The 19,763-nt window shown below is 40.5% G+C and overlaps 1 protein-coding gene and 2 long non-coding RNA genes across 4 annotated transcripts; 1 reads left to right on the top strand and 2 right to left on the bottom strand.

Annotated features, from left to right (window-relative positions):
• The first annotated feature begins 1,128 nt into the window (after window positions 1-1,128).
• Window positions 1,129-11,715, top strand: SUMO1 (small ubiquitin like modifier 1). Of its 2 annotated transcripts, none has more exons than XM_057419897.1 (5): window positions 1,129-1,285; window positions 6,466-6,540; window positions 7,881-7,958; window positions 9,795-9,866; window positions 11,185-11,715. In XM_057419897.1, the coding sequence occupies exons 1-5, from the start codon at window positions 1,274-1,276 to the stop codon at window positions 11,212-11,214; spliced, it is 267 nt and encodes an 88-aa protein (XP_057275880.1). In that variant the 5' UTR covers window positions 1,129-1,273; the 3' UTR covers window positions 11,215-11,715. The 2 variants fall into 2 exon arrangements, with proteins under 2 accessions (XP_057275880.1, XP_057275879.1); XM_057419896.1 differs by having other exon boundaries at window positions 10,838-11,715.
• On the bottom strand, window positions 2,528-16,588 carry LOC130604932 (uncharacterized). The gene is made up of 3 exons (XR_008973564.1): window positions 16,540-16,588; window positions 15,830-15,979; window positions 2,528-2,629 (listed from the first exon to the last, which is right to left on the bottom strand). It is a non-coding gene; the product is annotated as an uncharacterized LOC130604932 (long non-coding RNA).
• On the bottom strand, window positions 16,589-19,428 carry LOC130604933 (uncharacterized). The gene is made up of 3 exons (XR_008973565.1): window positions 19,315-19,428; window positions 18,521-18,740; window positions 16,589-16,685 (listed from the first exon to the last, which is right to left on the bottom strand). It is a non-coding gene; the product is annotated as an uncharacterized LOC130604933 (long non-coding RNA).
• Between the last annotated feature and the right edge of the window lie 335 nt (window positions 19,429-19,763).

Below are 19,763 nucleotides of genomic sequence, written 5' to 3'. Positions count from 1 at the left end.
ATTAAAACTGATTCCTATGACTTTAGGTACTGTGCAGTTTCACTGTGCATCACTTCGGGTAACTGTGTTTGACACACACCATTCAGCTAGTGAAATGCAGCAATACAGGCAGAGAACTCAGCTGCTTTGGTGTTAGGTGTTGTTGCAAAGGAGCATAGCACCTCCTGTTAGAGGCTCAGCAGAGGTGGATGTGCTCTTCTTAGAGAGGTTTCTTTCCTTTCCCCAAAGGTAGCATGTAAGGTAAAAAACTTATCTGGTAGCATCCAGGTAAGAATCTCCTCTTTCAGTGGGGCTAGCTTCTGTTAATCCATTTATTTTTATTGTAATATTGTTATTGTATTATTCTCATGAGTGCTTTTCTGTTTCTGAGCCACTTAAAGCATGTACTTACTCCAGCAGTGATGCCATGCAGGAGTTGTAGCTGTAGCAGAGGGGTGATACACACTGCAATCCAAACAGCTTTAGGTCTAAATGTAACCTTTTTAAGGTGTAGATGTCGCTTCTTGTGCAAACCTTTTGTTGTGGTTTAACCTGGACATCTCTACCTAGCTGTGCTGCACCAATTAAAGTAGGACCTACTTTAGTACTGGCGTATCGTTAGAGGTTTGTGCAACTGCTTCCATGTATATTTGCTTAATACCATGTGGCTCCTACTATTTGCATCGTTGCAGTGATAAGAAAAAAACAAACCCGTGTATAAACAGAAAAGTGAGGTTTGTTGTTAAATGTATTCTTTAGTAAAAACCCTTAGCGAGCCATTACGGGCAGGTGTAATGACAGTGACTTTTGCTGCAGCTCTGCTCTCTGCTTTCGTCACGAAGCTTATGTGACTGGGCTTCTCCGAGGCAGGCCAGAACGGCCGTGCAGACGCATATTTCCAGTAGTTCGACCGGCTGTAACTAGCGGGTCTTACAAACAAAAACTATCTTCTTCAATTTGGGGCAGGCCATTCGGTGCATTTCCGCGGCCGGGCCCTTGCAGGGCGCCTGCACTCGCAGGCGCCGGGCTTGGGCGCCGGGCCTACGGCTGCGTCTCCTCACCTCTGCCCGGGGAAAGGGCACCCCCGTACCCCGATGTGGAGGCTCCGCGAGGGGAAGCCGGTCTAGCTCTGCTGGGCGGAGCGGTCGAGCCGAGCCGCACAGGAAGGGAAATGAGCTCAGGCTCACCGGAAATCCCGCCCGCGCCGCGGCCTGTGTTTGCGCTGCGGGCAGAGAAAGAAGCCGAGCGTTTGCCGTGGCCCAGCCGAGCCTGCAGCACGTAACGGGGCCGAGCCATGTCGGACCAGGTACGAGTGCCGCTGGCCCCGGCCGACCGATCGCCGGGGTAGCTGCTGCTGGACGCTGGGAGGTGGCGCGGCGGCGACAGGCCCCGCAGATTCGGGGGTGCGGGAGGAGCTGCCTGCGCTCCCCCACTCACCTTCCCCAGCTCTAGCGGAGCAGCCCCGGGCTGGCCCCGCGCTGTGTGAAGGACGCCCTGGGGCGAGCGGAGCCGCGGCCGCCCGGGGAGCGCCGGGAGGAATGTAGCCCTCGGGGACTGTGTGTGTAGGGGGGTGCCGATGTCCGGCCTCGGCCAAACTCTGCCTGCAACCCGCCACCCCTCCTCCCCTTTGCTTTAGTCCCCCTTTTCTCTTCGTTCAGGGTGCTTAGCGAGGAGCACGGGGTGGACTCCAAGACGAGGATACGCGGGGGCGGGCTCCAAGAGGGGGATACTCGGGGCCGGGGCTGGCGGCCGGCCGGAGCGCGGCCAGCTTCACAGGGTTCCGGGCCGGGATTGCCGCCGGGGCAGTCCCGACCCTGGAAACCTGGGAGTGCAGCGAGGGGTGAGCTGTGTTGCACAACATTTGTTTCCTTTCGTTTTCCATTCCCCAGCTTCGTGATTGGATGCTCTTGCCCCGGAGCAGGCTTTGTGCGGGTTAAGCGAGACCTCCAGGTCCTCTGTTTGCCCTCGGAATGCAAAAGGAGGGGAGGAAAACCCAGACGTTCTTAGCTGAGCGTTGCTTCCCTAGATTAAACGCGCTGCCCTTCACCAAGACTGTCCTGCCTTCAGTCCTTGTGTTTCTGTCAATTCTGACTTCTCAACAGGGACTTAAATAGTTCCTTGTACTTCAAGTTCCTGGCTTGTTTGGCATGGCATGCGTACAGTCGTTTGCTTACAACTGTTGCCGTAGGCTATGTGACCTGCTGGTGGGAAATGAAAACATCACTGCGTTTTTAATTTGTGTTCTGTTTTGCTTTATTTTTATATTGCCTTCATGTGGCAGTGTTTTCTAACTTTGTAATGACGGTTTGACTTTGGAAAAAATGTCAGTATCTACAAATCTTTCTTGTAGTGCTGTGAAGTCAGGAATAGTACCGTTGCCAGCCAGGAAATGAAACGTATGAAGAGACAAGGCTAAGATTAGTACGTAGTGTCTGCTTTGAGGAATAGCCGTGATACATTATGACCGGTGAATAGCAACCATTGCTGTATATGCTGGTGGTCTTTCTCCCCGCCCCCAGCTTTCAAGCACAATGCAGCTGGTGAGGATGGTGCTGCTGCCTGTGTCTGCCTGTGAGAGTGCAGCGAGGAGCACAGCTGCTGCCTGCACCCATTAGGACACGTTTCCAGTTAGTAAAATCTGTGAAAGTAGCTGCATAAAAAAAAGAAAGCAAATTCTGTACTAGATTTTATAGACTGATCTTCATGTGACCCGCTCTGTAGCTGTCTGCATTTGTGAACTAAGGCATGTTTTAACACATAGCAGCTTCCATTAGGTAATTCCTTCTCCAGGCAAGTTCAAAACACATACATAGATACTTGTTCTTTGGGACTGCTTGAAGAATGTGAAATACAGTGTATGTGATAACCTTTTGGATACAGATCTTCAAGGGATTTTAATAAGGACCCTGATATCTTTACTTTTCTAATAGAGAAACTAAATGTTGTTATGTCATTCACTTCTGGGGGACTGTACAACAGCTAAACAGGTGCTCAAGTAATAGCATAGTGTAGGGTAACGTAGCACTGTAAATCTCATTCCTCTGTTCATCAATCCTATGGGAATAATTTGATTACCAAAAATTATGGAATGCTCACAGGGGTGTCTTTTTGGCCCTGCAATAAGAGGACATAATTTGTCACCAGTTATGACAATTTTTGGTTTGTCTTTTCAGTATAAATAAGGAAGCGTGCTTGATTTAGTTGCCTGGTTTCTGATAGGAAATTAACTTTTATGATAAGGAAAAATACTTAAAAGATCAGCAGACTTAAATAAAAAGAAAATACCTGTGTTCTTGATGGGATCTTACCAGCAATAAAAAGAATAGTTTTTCCCCTCCTTTCAAGGGTCTCTAGCTGGTTTTGATTTAATTGAATGTAGATGATGGTATTTTTATCTGTCAATGTACTACTAATAAACAGTGCTGTAGTTTGTATGCACTTTTCCACTCCTTTAACAAATGTAACTATTTACTGTGTTAAGTGTGTTGCAGTCCTGTTCCTCTAGTAATTTTGGTTTTGTTGTTTATTTTTTTTAAAGCTTATCTAAAGTGTGCTGAGTACAGGGTAGGGTTTTTTCAGGTCTGGAAGTTATAGTTTGAGCACTTCAGAAAATTGGAGGAGGAAATTTGCAATATACTACCTTACAGTATTTGTTTTGTGGCTTCATTAGTTGCAATAGCAATACCAGTGTGTTTCATCCAAGATGTGCTTTTTTAGGGTCATGAATTTAATGTTGATATATAAATGTGAGAGTACTAGGAGCCTCATTTTGTGCTATTTAGGAAAACTGTGGAATATGGAGCCTTTAAAACTTAAAGCATCTAATGAAAAGTTAGAACTTGGGGTGCTGTGCTGTTCGTGTTCTGTTTGTGTGATAGTCCTTTTTCTTATATACTGTTTCATGTGATACCCTAAACAGTTTTTTTTTCACCAGTTCTCCTCACAGTGCATGTCAGTCTGGAGGCTTTGCTTGCAGATTGCTGATCCAGGATTTTGTTAGTGAATGCTTGTAGTTTAGTAACTCTGCAATCTCCTTGCTTTCTTTGTTCTTAAGTGGTTTTGTGCTGGCTTTACCATTTGGCATTGAATGGCGCAGTACAGCTCGCTGACAAAATGCAGGGAGCTGTTTCAGACTTGCTGAGTCTTGTTGTGTTCCAATTTCAAATATTTTGGCTTTTTTTTTTTTAAGTTTCAGTTATTGGGATTGTCAACATTGATTTGATCTTACTTCTCTTTAAATTACAGCTCTGTTTGCCCCTATTTCATGGGTGAGAGGTTGCTGGGGCTTTAAACAAGCATCTTTATGGTGTTACGTTTCAAAACTCCAGATCCCTTTGCTTTTTTTCTACTGTTTGCTCCTTCCCCTATGCATGTTTAGTACTAGAGCCCTCCTTCCCTGCGGGTAGGAATCAAAGCCTTATGAGTCATTGCTTTCCACTCATGCTGGCCAGAGGCGCTGTCATAGTAGCTATGATGATTTGTAATACCTTGTACAAGATGATTTATTTTGGAAAGCTCAGTAGGTAGATCTGTTACAATGCACAGAACTCTATCAACTGCTACAAATGCCTCTACTCATGAGATAATGTTGTTACGCAACTTGGTTTTTATACAAAGTAAACTAAGACAGTGACTGATCTGAAATGTCATGTAAAGGGACAGGATGTTCTTACAAGTTCTTTCAGTGATAGCAAAGCAGGAGATAGTTTTGAAGTTACAGACTTCAGATCTATAGATATTTGAATCTCCCCAGTTCCTAGGGGCTGCCAGTCCTGCATATAAAAATTAAAACTGCTGTTTGTGCAAGATATAAGAAAAAGTTGCAGATTCTTGGTTTTGTTTCTCTTTTTAGTCAGGAGTGGAAACTACTATATATTTTATTCCTGCAAATAAGCCCAGGAGGTTAGAGTTTAGATATGTGAGAAAGGGAAAACTTTGGTGGGGAGCATAGCTGCTGTGCTGTGGAAGACTCCTTTCACACTTCACATGACTTGCTTGGAGACCTGAGAGTGTTTGGTTTCTTGAAAGCTTGAGGTCAGTTGTTGGATTTGAGCTTAGAGTGTGATGAATCGGTTCCAGTAGTCCACGTTGTGCCAGGTAGGTATTTAAAAAAAAAACAACAGTAGTATTGAAACCAGGGTTATCCATATAGAGCCTCTGGGTCAGCTTTTTTGTCATTGAAGAAACTGAATGGATCCGGCTTGAGGCATCGAGTCAAACTGATACAAATAGCAGGCTCATCTCTCCTTTTCTTCAGATGGATACTGATACAGATAAGGAAGGTGTTTGCAGGCTTTGCTCCCTGCCATTCCCTGAACTTTTTTTAACATTCGAAGGAGTTGTGCACGTTTAACTTTAAGGGGGAAAGGGAATCTTGAAAAGACCTGCCTGCCATTTTAATACAGAGATAGAGACATATATGGATGGACTTAATACAGAAGGCTAGTATGTGGTTTTGGTGCTTGATCCTAAAGTTCAACCAAAGGATATTTCTGTATACTCAGCAAATGGCCTCTTTAGGGCTGGGTAAACTTACATGTGTTTTGCTTGTTTTGTCTACTGTGTTAAGCAGGAAGATATACAGGAAGATTTGAAGCATGATCAGCAGGGTATCCTTGTTTCTGATTACTTCACAAGATTTCATCGAGCACCATCTGGACCTGAGGCAGTGTCTGTGTAAAATTCCTTTGTGCTGCAGTGGAACATAATTGAGGCCTGATCCAGAATATGTAGTGACAGGCAAGGGATGGGGTTAGTAGTGCCTGATCTCTCACTTATCTATCAGCAGCTGACACAAAAACTTTGATGTCCTTGATTCATGTCTTGCAGAACAAATGTTTAAACCATTTTGCTGGGCTGTAGTGCTCAATGAAGCAAGTGAATCAAACTTGTCTGTAGTCTGTACAATTAATTTTTTTATCCTGAAAAGATATCAAAACACTATAGTTCTTAGAACTGCAACTTTAAAGAATTGTGTACTTAAAACAAACATGCTGGAAGGAAGCTGTTACTTAATGTTGTGTTGCCATAGAAAAGATGGTGACAGACCATCCTTTTGAAAGTAGTGGCTGCTGTTGGTGCAATAGACTGAAAAATGTTTGATTGGTTCACTCTTTTTATGCTGACAGGGTGTCACAAATGCTTACTCTCCTTGTGGTGTTCTTTTATCTGTCAAATATCTGACCTTAGTACACTTCCTGTGTTTCTTTTTTGCAGTCTGCTTGTTGATTAGGAGTTAGTGGTATAAGACTATGCTTATCATTTTTGCATCTCTTATGTTCTTCACAGTGTTTCTCTTCTGTCATTAAACAAACTTCACAGACAGGTAGCCTTTTCATAATACTATGATGCTATTATTTTCACACAGAGAAAGAAAGAAAGAAGATGCCTTCCGTAGTCTGAGTAATAAAGAGGATGACAGCCGTCATGCTGTCCTGTGAAAATAACAGAGTGTTGAACTGTTTTTCTTTAATGTTTTTCCTTCAGGAAGCAAAACCTTCAGCTGAGGACTTGGGAGATAAGAAAGAAGGGGAATACATTAAACTCAAAGTCATTGGGCAGGTGAGTTTTTACATAATTACTTGTTGACATTTGTTGGAGGTATGAGTTTTTGTATTGTAGAAATGAGCAAATGAAAGTTGGTATTTTCAGTTCATTGTGGATCCTCCACTGCCATAAACTACTGATCAATTGCCAGTAAGGTGTGTTAGTATACTCTCTGTGATAGTCTGGTTGTTTTGTGGGGTTTTTTGTTGTTTTGTTTGTTTGGATTTGTGATGTTTTGTCTTCTCAAGGCTTGAGTAATTTATCCTTATGACTCAGGATTTGGTCAGTCTGATCCCAGTCTTATAACAAGGGGACCTGATACATTGAGGGATTAATTTATCTAAGGGTATGAATGAAACATGTTGCAAAATTGATCAGTTGAGGTCTTCAGAGTTCATGGAGTATGCTAAGCAGGAGGTCAACTTTCTTGGACAGGGATAGGAAGGGGATTCTCTTTGTTGGCAGATGATAATGATGGATTATAGATCTGAATTCATGTTGTGTTGGAATGTGAATGCTGAGATTCTTCTTGGACAGAAGTCCTTCTGTGCAAAGAACGCTTATAGCTCATATGGCTTAACTCAGTATTGTTTATTGGGGTATTAGCATGATTGCTGTGCTGTTTTTCCTGGAGACAGATGACTTCAAGTAGGACTCACTCAGACTAGCTTACCTGTTGCTGCTTTAATCAGCAATGACGAGAACACATTCAAAAGCTGAATGTGACCCACATGCTTTTTGCACAATGTCTTTCAGAGAGTGTTTTATCTGTAGCCATTTTCATAGTTGTAGTTATTCGTATCTTATAGCTGGCAGGAAGGACTATAGAATGAGACCTGAGATTTCTCCTTAGGTTAATGATGTGTTGCCAAGTCTGCCTCCATCCTAACTTTTAGATAATTACTTTAATTGAAGTATTTTAATTGAGGTTTTGTATGTATGTATTTTGAAGTGCAAGCTTTAACTTGTCTATTTTGGAATCTTCAAGCAGAAGTCCCCTGCATATGTATGTTTGTGTTTCATAAGTACATCAGCTGGGTAAAGATGGAAGCACAGACTGAACCATAAATGTTTTTTTTTGTACTTGTAAATCAGAAACCTCCACAGTGAGCCTAAGGCTATACTATGCCATCTGCTTTTAAATGGAGCTTTCTGTGGAAGTGTATGGTGAATTTAGTGACTGATAAATCATCCTGGAGGTTCATGTTATGATGTACCGAGGTATACATGATGATAGTTAAGCTGCATTTTGTGTTAATTTTACATAAGTTTTTCTTAATGGAAGTCTTAAAATCAGCATCGATAAAATAAGCAATTACTACAAAGAGAGTAACTTTTTTCTTTCCTGTTCTTAGGACAGCAGTGAAATTCACTTCAAGGTGAAAATGACAACACACCTCAAGAAACTCAAAGAATCATACTGTCAAAGACAGGTTTGTGAAACAATGCCACTGTCTTTAAAAGAGAATTTAAAAGCCAAGCACTTTAGCTTTACTTTTCTCACTGTTCTTTCAAGTAAAGACATTTGTTGAGGCAGTTAAGGTATTGTCTAGTTACCAGAAAAAAAACAAACAGGTATCTGACAGTACAAATACAATGGGTCTCCTCATTTCTTCTGACAAGTAAAGGTATTTCTATTTAAGATAAGTTGTGAATTTTGTAGTAACTGTTCAAAAACATGTGGTGGCTGCTCAGAAGATGCAGAAGTTACATTTTAAAATGCCTGGGCATGCATTTATATTTCCTGTAAAATCTCCCATCTCCTTGTGAAATTCCCCTAAAGCTGTAGAATACTGCAGTTCAGGATGAGAGCTGCTTTAGGCATTGTTACAGCCATTGATACGGTAATTGATTAACACTAGCTGTTATGCCTGAAGTTAAAGAAATCTGCAACATTAATTGTGAATGTAGGTGAATAATAACTACTGTTATGGAACAAAATTAGATCTCCAGATTCAGTGGAGATACTGTGGATTCACTGCTGCTATTTCCAGGAGCCCTGGCCTAGTTTACCTCCAGCTTTGGGGATAGATGCCTTGTGTGGCTTAAAAACTAATATTCTGGGAGTTTTCTTAATGCCTTAAGACAAGTTGAACTTTTCAGTTGAAGTTTTTTGTAGACTGGGTTATTTATCCTGTGCTCTTGAAATGGGAGGAAAGAAAGGATTAAACATCAAGTATCTTTGTAGCCGAATCTAAATGATTGAAATTGTGATTAACTTGAAAACTTGAAGTACGTTCTTGGAAATAATGAATGCAGCGGTCTCACTGACTGATGAATATGCGTATGTGTGGAATTCCTTTTTAAGGAAGAAATAATTATTTGAATGAGCACAGGTGTATCTGTCTCTGGGCTGAGTTCTGGAGAGTCTGTGATTTCCTTCAAGAGTAGTCAGTATGGTTTTTGGTGTCAAGTAGCCTTTCTCTGGTAAAGGAACCACGAACATGGCCAGAGGGGATTGTTGAAACAGTGTGAAGAGCTGTTCTTTCCTGTGAGTTTTTCTGCCTAGTGCTTCTGAGATCTAATTGATGCACAAGACTGGTCATATTCCACTTGCATTTGTTTTGCTCACAACCTGAAAGAGAAGAAAAAGATGATGTGTTTGCCTCATCTATTGAGATGAGGTATGATATTGTGCCATAACACAGGCACGTTGTACCACAGACACGTGGCAAGTTGATTTACGGCTGGGATGCTCCTTTCTCCTTGTTTCAGTCTTATTTCTTTTTCTGTCCCTCAGCTCTGCTCTTTCTTGTCCCCAGTGTAGAGCTTTTACAGAACTGATAATGGCAGAGGTTTCTATTCCTTCCTGTAGTGATAAAAGATTGGGAATGCAAGGATAGGAGTTCATGAAGTAAACATCATGCTCCTCCTCTTGTCTTAGCATCTTTAATAAGGCTGATGTGCAGTTCAGAAAAGACTGGGCCTTCATGTGTGATGTCTTGGAAGGGAGGGTGTAGTCAGTAATTATAAATAAACAAAGATGGTGGGGGGAAGCTAAGTAAAATTCCAAGTTGTTGAGATAGAACTCCAGTGAGACTTTGGAATAAACATGTATTTTAGCACTATCATGCTCCTTGAGTCACTTTGTAATTTATATGGTTGCAACAGAATAGCTGAGCTCTCTGTGTAACAGGAACTAACACTTTCTCTTTTTTTTTTTACTTTCACATGTGTTGCTTCTATTAAAAATGTTTCTCTCGTAAATCCATACAAGTTTCAGTAAGTTTTGTGTGTTTTTTTTCTTGTACATCTGTTCCTTTTTTTAGGGTGTTCCAATGAATTCACTCAGGTTCCTTTTCGAGGGTCAGAGAATTACTGATAATCATACCCCCAAGGAGGTGAGTTTCTTTCTAGAATAAGTGCTACATAATTCCCTGGAGAAACTAAATACCATACTGGTTAGTTGCTATGTTCTGCTAGACTGTTAACCAGAATTAAAGCGTTTCTTTAAATATAGCCAACTTCGTTGACTGTATTTAGTCAAATATACTCTGACTATATTTGTCTAACCTAGGATCTTTAATAAGGCCAGTATGCAGTTGAGAAAGATTGGTTGGACCTTCATGTGTAATCTTGTCTCAGAAAGGGGGGGGTATAGTCACTGCTTATCAGAGAGAAAGTAAAAAAAAGTTACGGGAATTTCCCAGTTGTTGAGCTAGAACTTCAGTGTGACTTTGGAATAAATATGTATTTAATTCACATTTATTAGGTCAAAGTGTAAATAAACAGAAAACTAATTACTTCTGCTCCCTAGTGCATGTCACCAATTGTTATGACAAAGCAGGAAGAAACACTTATAATAATGACCTTCTGAAAAAATCAAACTTGTGTACCTTGAAATTGAACAAGTTACCCTCTTCAAGAGAGAAGTCATAACCAGGTTTTGAGTTGCAAACTGTAGGTCTTTGCTGTTTTGTTGAGCTAGTGGTGTGCTATATATAATTCACGTGGCTATACAGCTCATGCATTCACTGTGATGATGGTTATGTTCCTGTGCATCTGTTGCCTGAGAAAAAGGGGTTTAGGGAAAGGTAAAGCTAGCCACTTCCAGGCTGATGTGTACTGTTCCACAAGTGGATTTTGACTTCATGATGAGGGGTTTTCTTTGACTGATATGTATAACGCTGAAGGAAAAGGACTAAAATCATGAGTGTTGGCTAGTGAGATGGCGACTAAAATTTTTTTCACCTCTTTGATGAATTATGAGGGGACAGAGGAACAAACCATTGTATAACTTGTCTAGGACCTGCTCTGAATTCAGTACACAAGATTTATAACAATTATATGCTGTTTTTTTCTGTTCTTGCAGCTGGGGATGGAGGAGGAAGATGTGATTGAAGTTTATCAGGAACAGACGGGGGGTCACTCAACAATTTAGATCCTTCTGTTTGTTTTCTCCCCCCTTAATCCTTTTTTATTTTTAAATAATAGTTCTTTTGTAATGTGGTGTTCAACACTGAATTGAAACTGGCACCCCATCTCTGGGAGTTTATTTTCAGGCGTCTGGTATTTTGAATTCTCGTGCTCATTATACACTATTGTTTCTGTTTTCATTGTGCTGAACTTCTGTGATCCAGCTGCAGCCTTGCTCCCCTCTTCCCTTCTGCCCTCCCCTTTAGAAATACATGTACACACATGCATTTGTATGTTCACTAGGTTCGTGCATTTCAGGCACGAAGGCTGTAAGATCTGCCAGGTGGGCAAGTGTTCTTAACGACTTCCATATCTGCCCTGAAGTTTTGATGTGTGACTGTTTCACTCCTGGACTATAACTTTCAGTGCGAGATGAAGTTTTTCAGAGAACTAAACTGTGGAGAAATTGTGTATCCATAACTCAGAGCTATTTTGCTTAAATTGTGCTGATGGCCCAATGAAGAAGATTACCAAGTCGGAAATGGAAAAGCTAGAACTGTTGTCATCTGTACCTTGCTCCAGAGATGGCTTTGCTGAAGACATAAAATTGAAAACCCTAACGATTCTTAAATCTTGCCAGAAGAGCCCAGAAGCATTTTAACTTCATATAGCAATTAGTACACGCAGGTATTCGTGCAGGAATGTTCACAGCAGACAACTGGTGTTACTTTGACACTCTTGTTTGTACCTTTTGGCCTGGGACGTGGGTTTTGAATGGACATTGTCTGTACCAGCTTCATTTAAAATAAACAAGAAAAACAATTTTATAAACAACTTGTATTTTCTTTTCAAGTGTTTGGAAATGAGCCAAATGATAGGAAGTTATAATTAGGGCATGCTTTTCCAGTAACTATATGCTGAAGCCAGGGAAAAAATGTGCCCTTTAAATATACCTCATTAAAAAAAAACAACTAACAACCCAACAACTTTTTTCTGCTTGCCCCAGTGAAATACTTGATCTGCTTGGTTTGCAGGTGACTATTTGAGACTACAATCTGTGTGTTTTTCTTGTTAGAGAATATTCACATACAGCTGCGTAGAACTTTATGCACAAAAGTTAAACTAAAAATGCAGCTTGGAAGGAAATACGAAGATGGTTTTTAATGTTTGCATTTCATATGATCATGGTACCATTAATCTCTCTGTGTCTGTGATGGATGACAAGAAAGAGTTACAGTTCATCAGGCCTCATGAGGGTTGATTTTCATGTTCTGGCTAGTTGCAGGTTCTAAATGGTCAGTTTGAGAGCATGTTACTGGTTATGAAAGCTGAGATGGGAGGTTGCGGGCAGAGTAGTGTGAGGAGAAAACTTCTGCACTGCCCCTGCTTCAGCTTTTCTGCAGATAAATAGGATTCATGTATGGCTTGGTAAACCAAGTTCACTACGAATGCCAACTTCATTTAAAGATGCATTTTAGTGCTGGCATACTTGGAAGAAATTGCATATTTTGAATTATTACCTTTTGCTGTAAAGCTAGAAATGCATTTTCTTTCATGCTTGTGGTTTGTGTCCTCTTTCCGATTTAATAATACTTTTGTACACGTAGTTGCACTAAGCAATTTTTTTAAAGATTAAAATTTTTGTTTACAAAATATCAGAATATGGGGTTTTATTGAAGTATTTGATGTAATTCAGCTCTTAGGGGGAAGAGGGAATTCTACTGGGATGTAGAACAACATGGCTTCTTTGCCCTTTTTTCCAGTATTCTTTTAGAATAGTAAATACATCTGCTTCAGAATACCAGAAATAAAACAGCCTTGTGATTACGATCAATTCATCTTCTAATTTTAATTTATCTAATGCTCTTGGTAAACAAATTCCCGTTATTGCCCTTCAGCAAATTAGGATCTGAGGCTCCGGAGATGGTAGTTTACTTGGGTCACTCTGGAAGCTGAAGGTGGAGCTGAGAACTGAGTCCAGATCCCATGGGTGTGATGCTTGTACTCTAGTTCCTGCACCATCTTTGCTTCTTACTATTCACTTTCCTATTCTAAATCTGTTTTAATATGCTCATTTATATTAGCTTTCTAGTTGAAGCACTGCACTTGGTTCTCTTGAGACTATGGAGGAGGGTTTCCTGCAGAGATTGAAGCTCAAGGCGAAGAATTCTTTAACCTTGTCCTAAAATGCATCTCTCTATAGGGTGGATAAGGTACCAGTGACAAACTGATCTGACCTCTTTCTCAAACTTGTGAAGCCTCAGACATGAAGCGAGTGCCTCAACGGAGCTGCTGGTCTACAGCAATGTCTGCATTGTTATAACTTGATGGAACAGTAATAACAGGAAAACTCTACTCTGCCTCAAAGATTACTATTGAGAGCTTCATGTAAAATGAGAAGATACATGTGCTACACAGGTGCACTAGTACCTTTCTTAAGGAATATCATTCTTGGAAGTTGAACATTCAAACCTGAGTTTTGAACTCAAGGATTAGACAGACTTGAATTTTCTTCATTTCTCTGGAAGAACTACTACTTTTTAAAGAATTTCTTCCTGAGAAGAATAGAATTTCTAAATCACTCTTAGCTTTGAAGCATGCCTGCAAGTGGGGTTGGCCTTCATATGTTGGAGAAAAGCAGAAAATATTCTTTTTCTCCTGCAGTTTGTTCACATGCTTGCCTACATATTGGAAGAACGGAGCTCAGCTGTTCATGGCTGGTTTTAAGTGTTTAAGAAAAATGGTCGGAGAATGAAACCATCTTCACTGAGTCAGTTATGTGGTGGAAGCTAGTATTTTAGTTCTAATTTTGAAATTGGTATTTTTAGTATTCAGTACAGTGGCATATAAAAGCTGTATTGATAAGTGCTTTACAAAATTATCAGTCTCAACAGATTTTCTTAAAGCTGCTATGTTTAAAGGATTTCTGTATTCTTTTCAGTATAAATATGTCTACATTGTCATCAGTTAAATAAGATTTTGAAATTAAATGTGTGAATTGGCAGGATTTGAACTTCAGTTAGGGTGTCAGATGATGCTAAAACTCAGTCTGTCACAAATTTTGACTACCCATGTATTGTTTCAGAAGCACTACAACTGTGTGCTACTTTTTAGCTTTTCCTACTTTTAAATTGAAGCTAGTTTTAAGAATACAATGCAAAAATATCTGTCCTGACCTATACATCTTTGGTATGCACTTCTGAATTAATTGCTATTTGGGTAAATGTTCTTAAATAAGAAAATCAAGTTCTGAGAGTAATCAATAGAGAGTACTGTAGGAGTTGTGCAAGTCTGAAGTAGTGTAAACCAGTTTTGGTTTTGCTTTTAGAATCAGTACTTAATGTATACTTAATTTAATGAAGTTCAGATTCAATTTAGAGACTGCAAAATTTGATTTCACCACAGGAGACTCTACAGGAGCTGCCATATGAACTGAATCTACAAATGTTACACTTTCTTATGTAAGGTAGCATTAGAGAAGCAGAAAATAAACCTACTTTGCAAGGAAGAAAATTTCCTTGTAGTTTCTCTGTTGTTGTCTTATTGTTGAATCTGAAATCTAGCCTTTTACTTAAACAGTGGTATATTTATTGCAATTTCTTGGTTTGGAGAATTCTTCCGAAAGTCGGCACTGAGGTCTTCATATCTCTTATAAACTGATAGATGCATTATTTTCTCTCAGCACAAAATAGACCAAAAAATCTGTACTGTGGCACCTCTAGGTCTGTCCAGATTTACTTCTACTGGCTCATAAAACATGAATGCTTGCTGTTACTTGTGATCATAGGATGTATACACAGACTACTGGTGAAGTCTGGGGAAAACAGCTTTCTGAATGAGAATAGCTTGAAAAGGAATGTTGTTCTTCTCTTGAATCCGGTTGGAATCTTGAGTTAGGCTGCAATGAAAAGAGTTCACTGCAATGACCTATTCCAGGCATTCATTTATTCTTTTGTAGTTTTCAGGCCTAGCTTTTCAAGCAGCTGAAAATAAGAAAGCACCCATGGTAGGTGAAGAGCATCTTGAGTGTGTTCTACTCAGGTAGCTTCTATTAGTAGTGCTAGTTGGAACTGCAGAGGTTGTTCTAGATCTGTTCTTTGCCTGTAAGCATTGTTAAAGCAGATTGCAGACACAGGGCAGGCTTCCTCCTTGGTTTAGGAAGCTGATGCTTTGACTTGAAACCTACACACTCTGTGGTCTCATCACTGGTTCACCCCTAGTTTCTTTGACTTTGCCACAGTGTATATGGTGCCTTCTGAGGCAGGGAGGCTGGACTTCCCCCAGGAGTTGGGTTTAAGCAGTGTTTGGAATGGGCTGGGGAAGAGGATGTTGGCTTATGCATTTGGGGCAGTTCGTTCTATCGTAACAGCAAGCAGGATAGTTGCTAGTGCTGAGCTGTAGGTACTGCATATCTGCTTATTCCTGGTAGTGCTTTGTGGCTCACAAATTGATCTAGGCTTCCTTTAAGAAGGTCTGCTATGCTCTTTGCAATGTTTTGGTATGTGGTATGCAGACTCCTGGGTTCTATATTCTGAGGTGCTGGTAGGAGTGAGTTCTGGAGGCATGCTATGCTGGAATCTGTTCTGATGGACTGTGTAAAAGTAATCATAGTTTCAAGTACGTGGGGAAATCTAGTTGGGCTTCTTTCTGTAGTGTAAAGGGATGTTAAAAACTAAAGTAATTAAAAAATACAGATAGGATATATGTGAATTGCTGATGGAATTTTGGGGAACATTGTAGAACTGGTTAAATAGCGGAAAAACTGCATTATGTCTTGGAGTCTGAACTGAAGGCAACTTAACTCCTGAGGTACCAGTGCTACTCTTCAATGTTAACTGCACTGATAGAACTCCTGACTACAGAGTATTTTGTATAGGCAGGCACTGGGTGTTAAACATGTATTATTACTGAGAAAAAAATAACATCGCTCTGATTAATAGCTACATACCTGATTAAAACCTGTGCTTGTTGTTTGGCTTCCTCTAGAGTTAGTCCAGCATCTTCCTCTTTCTTTATTTGCTCCTCAGCCTCATATGTTGTCTTCTCCTGGTTTCTTCTTTCATACTCCAGGCGTTCTTCTTTCTGTGTTTTTCTGCCTCTTAGAAACAGATCACCAACAACTATTAGTTGCTCACATACTTCCTATTTAGGAAATGTTTTTTTTCATCAATTACCAATAGAAAGAAAATACTGTTATAATACTGATGTTACAAGTATTGTCTCAAATGCATGATTTATCTTAAATTGTAATTAGAGTTTTAAAAATCTGTTTGGCATTTAGTCTTTTTGTGCAACTATTTGTTAGGAGTACAATATCTTCTCTCCCTCCTCCCCCCTACTGTGTAGCTACTGGGACTTGGGTTTTCAGAAAAGGTACATAACAAAAACATCAAGAAATGGATGTTATTGCTAGCATCTTGCACAGTTGCATCACAGCTAGGCTGTTGAATTTCTTCAGGTCGCAGGGTCTCCGGAAAAGGGGACTGTTACCATATCTATTTCATAGAGGAGAAGCAACTGAGGTACTACAAGTTTGGGAGTTGATGTCACAGGAATTCCAAGGCAGACACACAGTCTAAGTCTATGTCTTTACCAGAAATCATCCATTCACATGAATTATCTGCAACTAAAATACGCTTTAGCCTTTCTTTAGACTACCTGCGTCTTGTTCCTTTAGCTGTCTCTTCTGGAACTGCAGAAGCTTTTCCTCTGCTGCTGCCAAATGCATTCCTGTGCCACTTTCTCTAATTGTGACTGCTGCGTCCTGTTCCTGGTGCCTCCACTCTTGTTCTAGTTTCTGTCAACTAAACCATAAATTATTATTAATTGCTATAGCAACTTTGGGTTTGCTGAACATTCTTGCCAGAAGAAGAGCAGGTTCTAGCCCAAAGAGCTAAGCAGATTACCAAAGAAAGGAGAAATTAGACTAAAGAGAGAACCGGTGCTGGTTAGTGTTGCTTCACGTGTCTGGTTGGTTCTGCAAGTTAGTATTAAAAAAACCTAACCCCCAACTACCTTCCTTCACATCATCTGTAAGGGGTTGAAAACCTGAATTATTTTTACATGTGTGTTTTTTGAGAAGGACAGGAGGACTATGGGATACGGGTAGGTGGTTTACGTGAAACAGGGATGTGGAGGCAGAGGATGGAGAAGAGCAGAGTCAGCTAGGAAAGTTCTGAGAACAGGAGCTGGAAGAAAAAATCGGAATGTGTCTTTGTGGAGCAAGAACACAAACCCAGAATAAGAACCCAGGCTACAACGAGCAAGGAGGCAGTGGAAAGCCTTGGCTGAGGTTTAGATGTAAACAGAATAGAGGTCAAAACGGGCTATTTTTGCTGGAGAGTTCACACTGAGAGTAAGGAACATGAAAGAAAGTCGAGGAGGTTCATGAAGCAAAGGAACATTCTCCTTATTTTGGGAACTGGAAGTTATAGAAAATCAAACTAAAGTTCTTCTCCATGAAGTGCTGTTTAAGATAATTTCCAAACCATAACTCAGGGTTCCCAGCCCAGCAGTTTGACTTGAATGCCTACTTGCTTTTCCTGAAATCAAGCAGGGCATGGCACTAATCTCAAAAAATATGTAAGTCAGATTTATCCTTTCTTTCAACCATCTGATTAAAGCATGCCACTTCTACAAATGACTGAACTAAAAACTGTTCAGTCATTTCTAGGTAGGCTGCAGCTCTTAAATCACCGAAGGAGGTCGCTGTTCCTCCCAGTAAATACAGTTCTTGATGAAAAAGTTTAGAAGCAAAGCCAGGAAATAATGTCAGAATGTGTTGTTTTGTGTAAGCAAAACATTTCAAAAGGTGAATAGAAATTTAATAATTATATTACACCAGAGCTTGTTTCTGATACTGGTGGGTTTCCCAGAGCTTTGCCTGAAGTATTTAGTGGTGGTTATTTTTTCCCCTAAAGCTATGTCAGCAGAGGTAAAGAGCAAAAGTGCTCTTACTGCATTTTTTTTTCAGTAGAAAATCTTACATCATTAAGGAATAACATATGTCACTATGAGGTGTCTTTATAACTATGTAGTTGTTACTATGCTGAGGTTTTTGTCAGGGAAAATGCTCAGTAGTGGTTTTGGTGCTGTATGGAAAAAGCAGAATGTTGTCTGCATGAGCTGCCTACAAGCTAAGTGCAATTGGTTGAAAAACTGAATTTGTTTAATGACTTTATTGTCAATACTGATTTTTCATTAATAACTTGGAAATTGTAATTTTAGGTCAGTCTCAGAATTCAGAGTAATGATAAATGGATGAAAGTTTTAAAAAGAAGTTACATTAGTAGACATACATGCAACATTAAAGTTAGGAAAAATCTAATATGCTGCTGAAAGATAGAACTTTATGTATGCATATGTTTCAGATGAAAAGGTCTGTGATGTTATCCTCTAGTTTGGAATTTGCCTGAGGGTACTGGTTCAGTTTGCTGGCTCCTTCATACTCTTACGCGTTACTAGTCTTCTATGATATCAGAAAATGCTTTGTGTTACATCTGTTTCTTCATGCTGGAACACTGATGTGTTTGGATGCATATGGGTAGCTGACAAAAAGCAACCCAAGGATTACAGTAGTTCTGTGTCATGATTACATTCTAATGTTCCTGTCTAAAATGAAAACATTATCCTCACTAACCACATCTCCACAGTGTTTCTTTGTTCCTTTTCCAGATCTGCCTTCACTTTTTCCATTTGTTCCTGCTGCTCTTTATTTCTGTTCTTGTTCTTTCTTCTTGTAGCCATCACCCTTCTGCCTTTTCTGCTCTTAGTTTTTCCTGTGCAGATTTATCTTCTTGCCATTTTCCAGGAGGAATCTGAACAAGAATATAATTAATAATGCACTTAGAGTTGACTTTCTGTGTATGATGATTTACCTGCTTTTACCTGAGATTTTAAATTCTTGAAAGAGATATGCCTTATGTGCTTATTAAGGTACATTTGACTTATGTGGGATTTTTCCTGTCACTTTGGCCAATAGTGCCCGTTTTCTCTATATAGTAAATGTTTTACTACTTTTTTTTCCAGTAGGCATTCACCTTTGTGATATCTGATGATTCTTAAATTAACTTCCTCGTATTTAGTGTCCCAATATGTTTCTACCTAAGCTGTATTCTACAGACCTCTGCCAGCTTCATATTTTTCCCTGTGTTTTTCCTCAGTATTTTGAAATTGTAACACATGAAGGGGCAGGCACAGGGGTTATCATCTAGTCCCAAAAAGTGACCACTTTGAGGAAACAGGTAAAGTCTAAAAAAGCCTGAAAGCCTAGTAGCTGATCGGTCAGCTAGAGGATCACTATGGTGAAATGGTGAGGCTACACATGGGTCTGTAGTTCTCTAGTTCTAAACTAGAACTGAGGAATAAGTTTTCCAGGAACTGCGGGGATTTAAGATTCCGGCCTGGCCCATCTTAAATGCCAGACCTTTTTACCTTGGTCTGTGCTGTCCCTTTAAAGGAAGGCATCAGGGAGCGCTCCTTGCTCCAAGTTTCCTCTGGGACTGCTCTAGGAGGTTGACGCTCTGGGAATGGCGGCTTCGCAAGCCTCGCAGGTGAGAACAGCCGCGGATCTGCTATGTGAGCGAAAGCCTCCTTAAAGAAGGACTGGAAAAGGTGAAGTACAGACAGTGTGTATGGGAGCCTGCCTGGGCTCCCTGTCTGGCTCAATGTCTGCTGGCACTTCCTGAGCAGAAGCTCCAATTAATGGTAGGTAGGAAGGACACCTTTGAGTCTGCCTGGCCTGAGGAGGAGGTTGATACTTCACCTCATGTGAGGTGAGAAACCAGCATGTGGAAGACATGCCCTTGGGGAGGATCTGAGAGAGCGGGCTGGTTGTGTGTTGAGTGGGGGGGCAGCTTGAGCTCACCTGCTGCTCCTGTCAC

Source organism: Pezoporus wallicus, unplaced genomic scaffold (genome assembly GCF_028554395.1).
Source record: "Pezoporus wallicus isolate ANWC-B61680 ecotype Strahan unplaced genomic scaffold, APGP_CSIRO_Pwel_v1 contig_4710, whole genome shotgun sequence".
In the NCBI taxonomy this organism is placed as follows: domain Eukaryota; kingdom Metazoa; phylum Chordata; class Aves; order Psittaciformes; family Psittacidae; genus Pezoporus; species Pezoporus wallicus.
Note: the sequence above shows the minus strand (reverse complement) of the source record. Positions and strands in the feature narration are given on the sequence as shown.

Coding starts and splice junctions, on each gene's coding strand:
- SUMO1 (XM_057419896.1), top strand. Junction 7,959..9,794: donor AATCATACTGTCAAAGACAG/GTTTGTGAAACA, acceptor TCCTTTTTTTAG/GGTGTTCCAATGAATTCACT. Junction 9,867..10,837: donor ATAATCATACCCCCAAGGAG/GTGAGTTTCTTT, acceptor CTGTTCTTGCAG/CTGGGGATGGAGGAGGAAGA.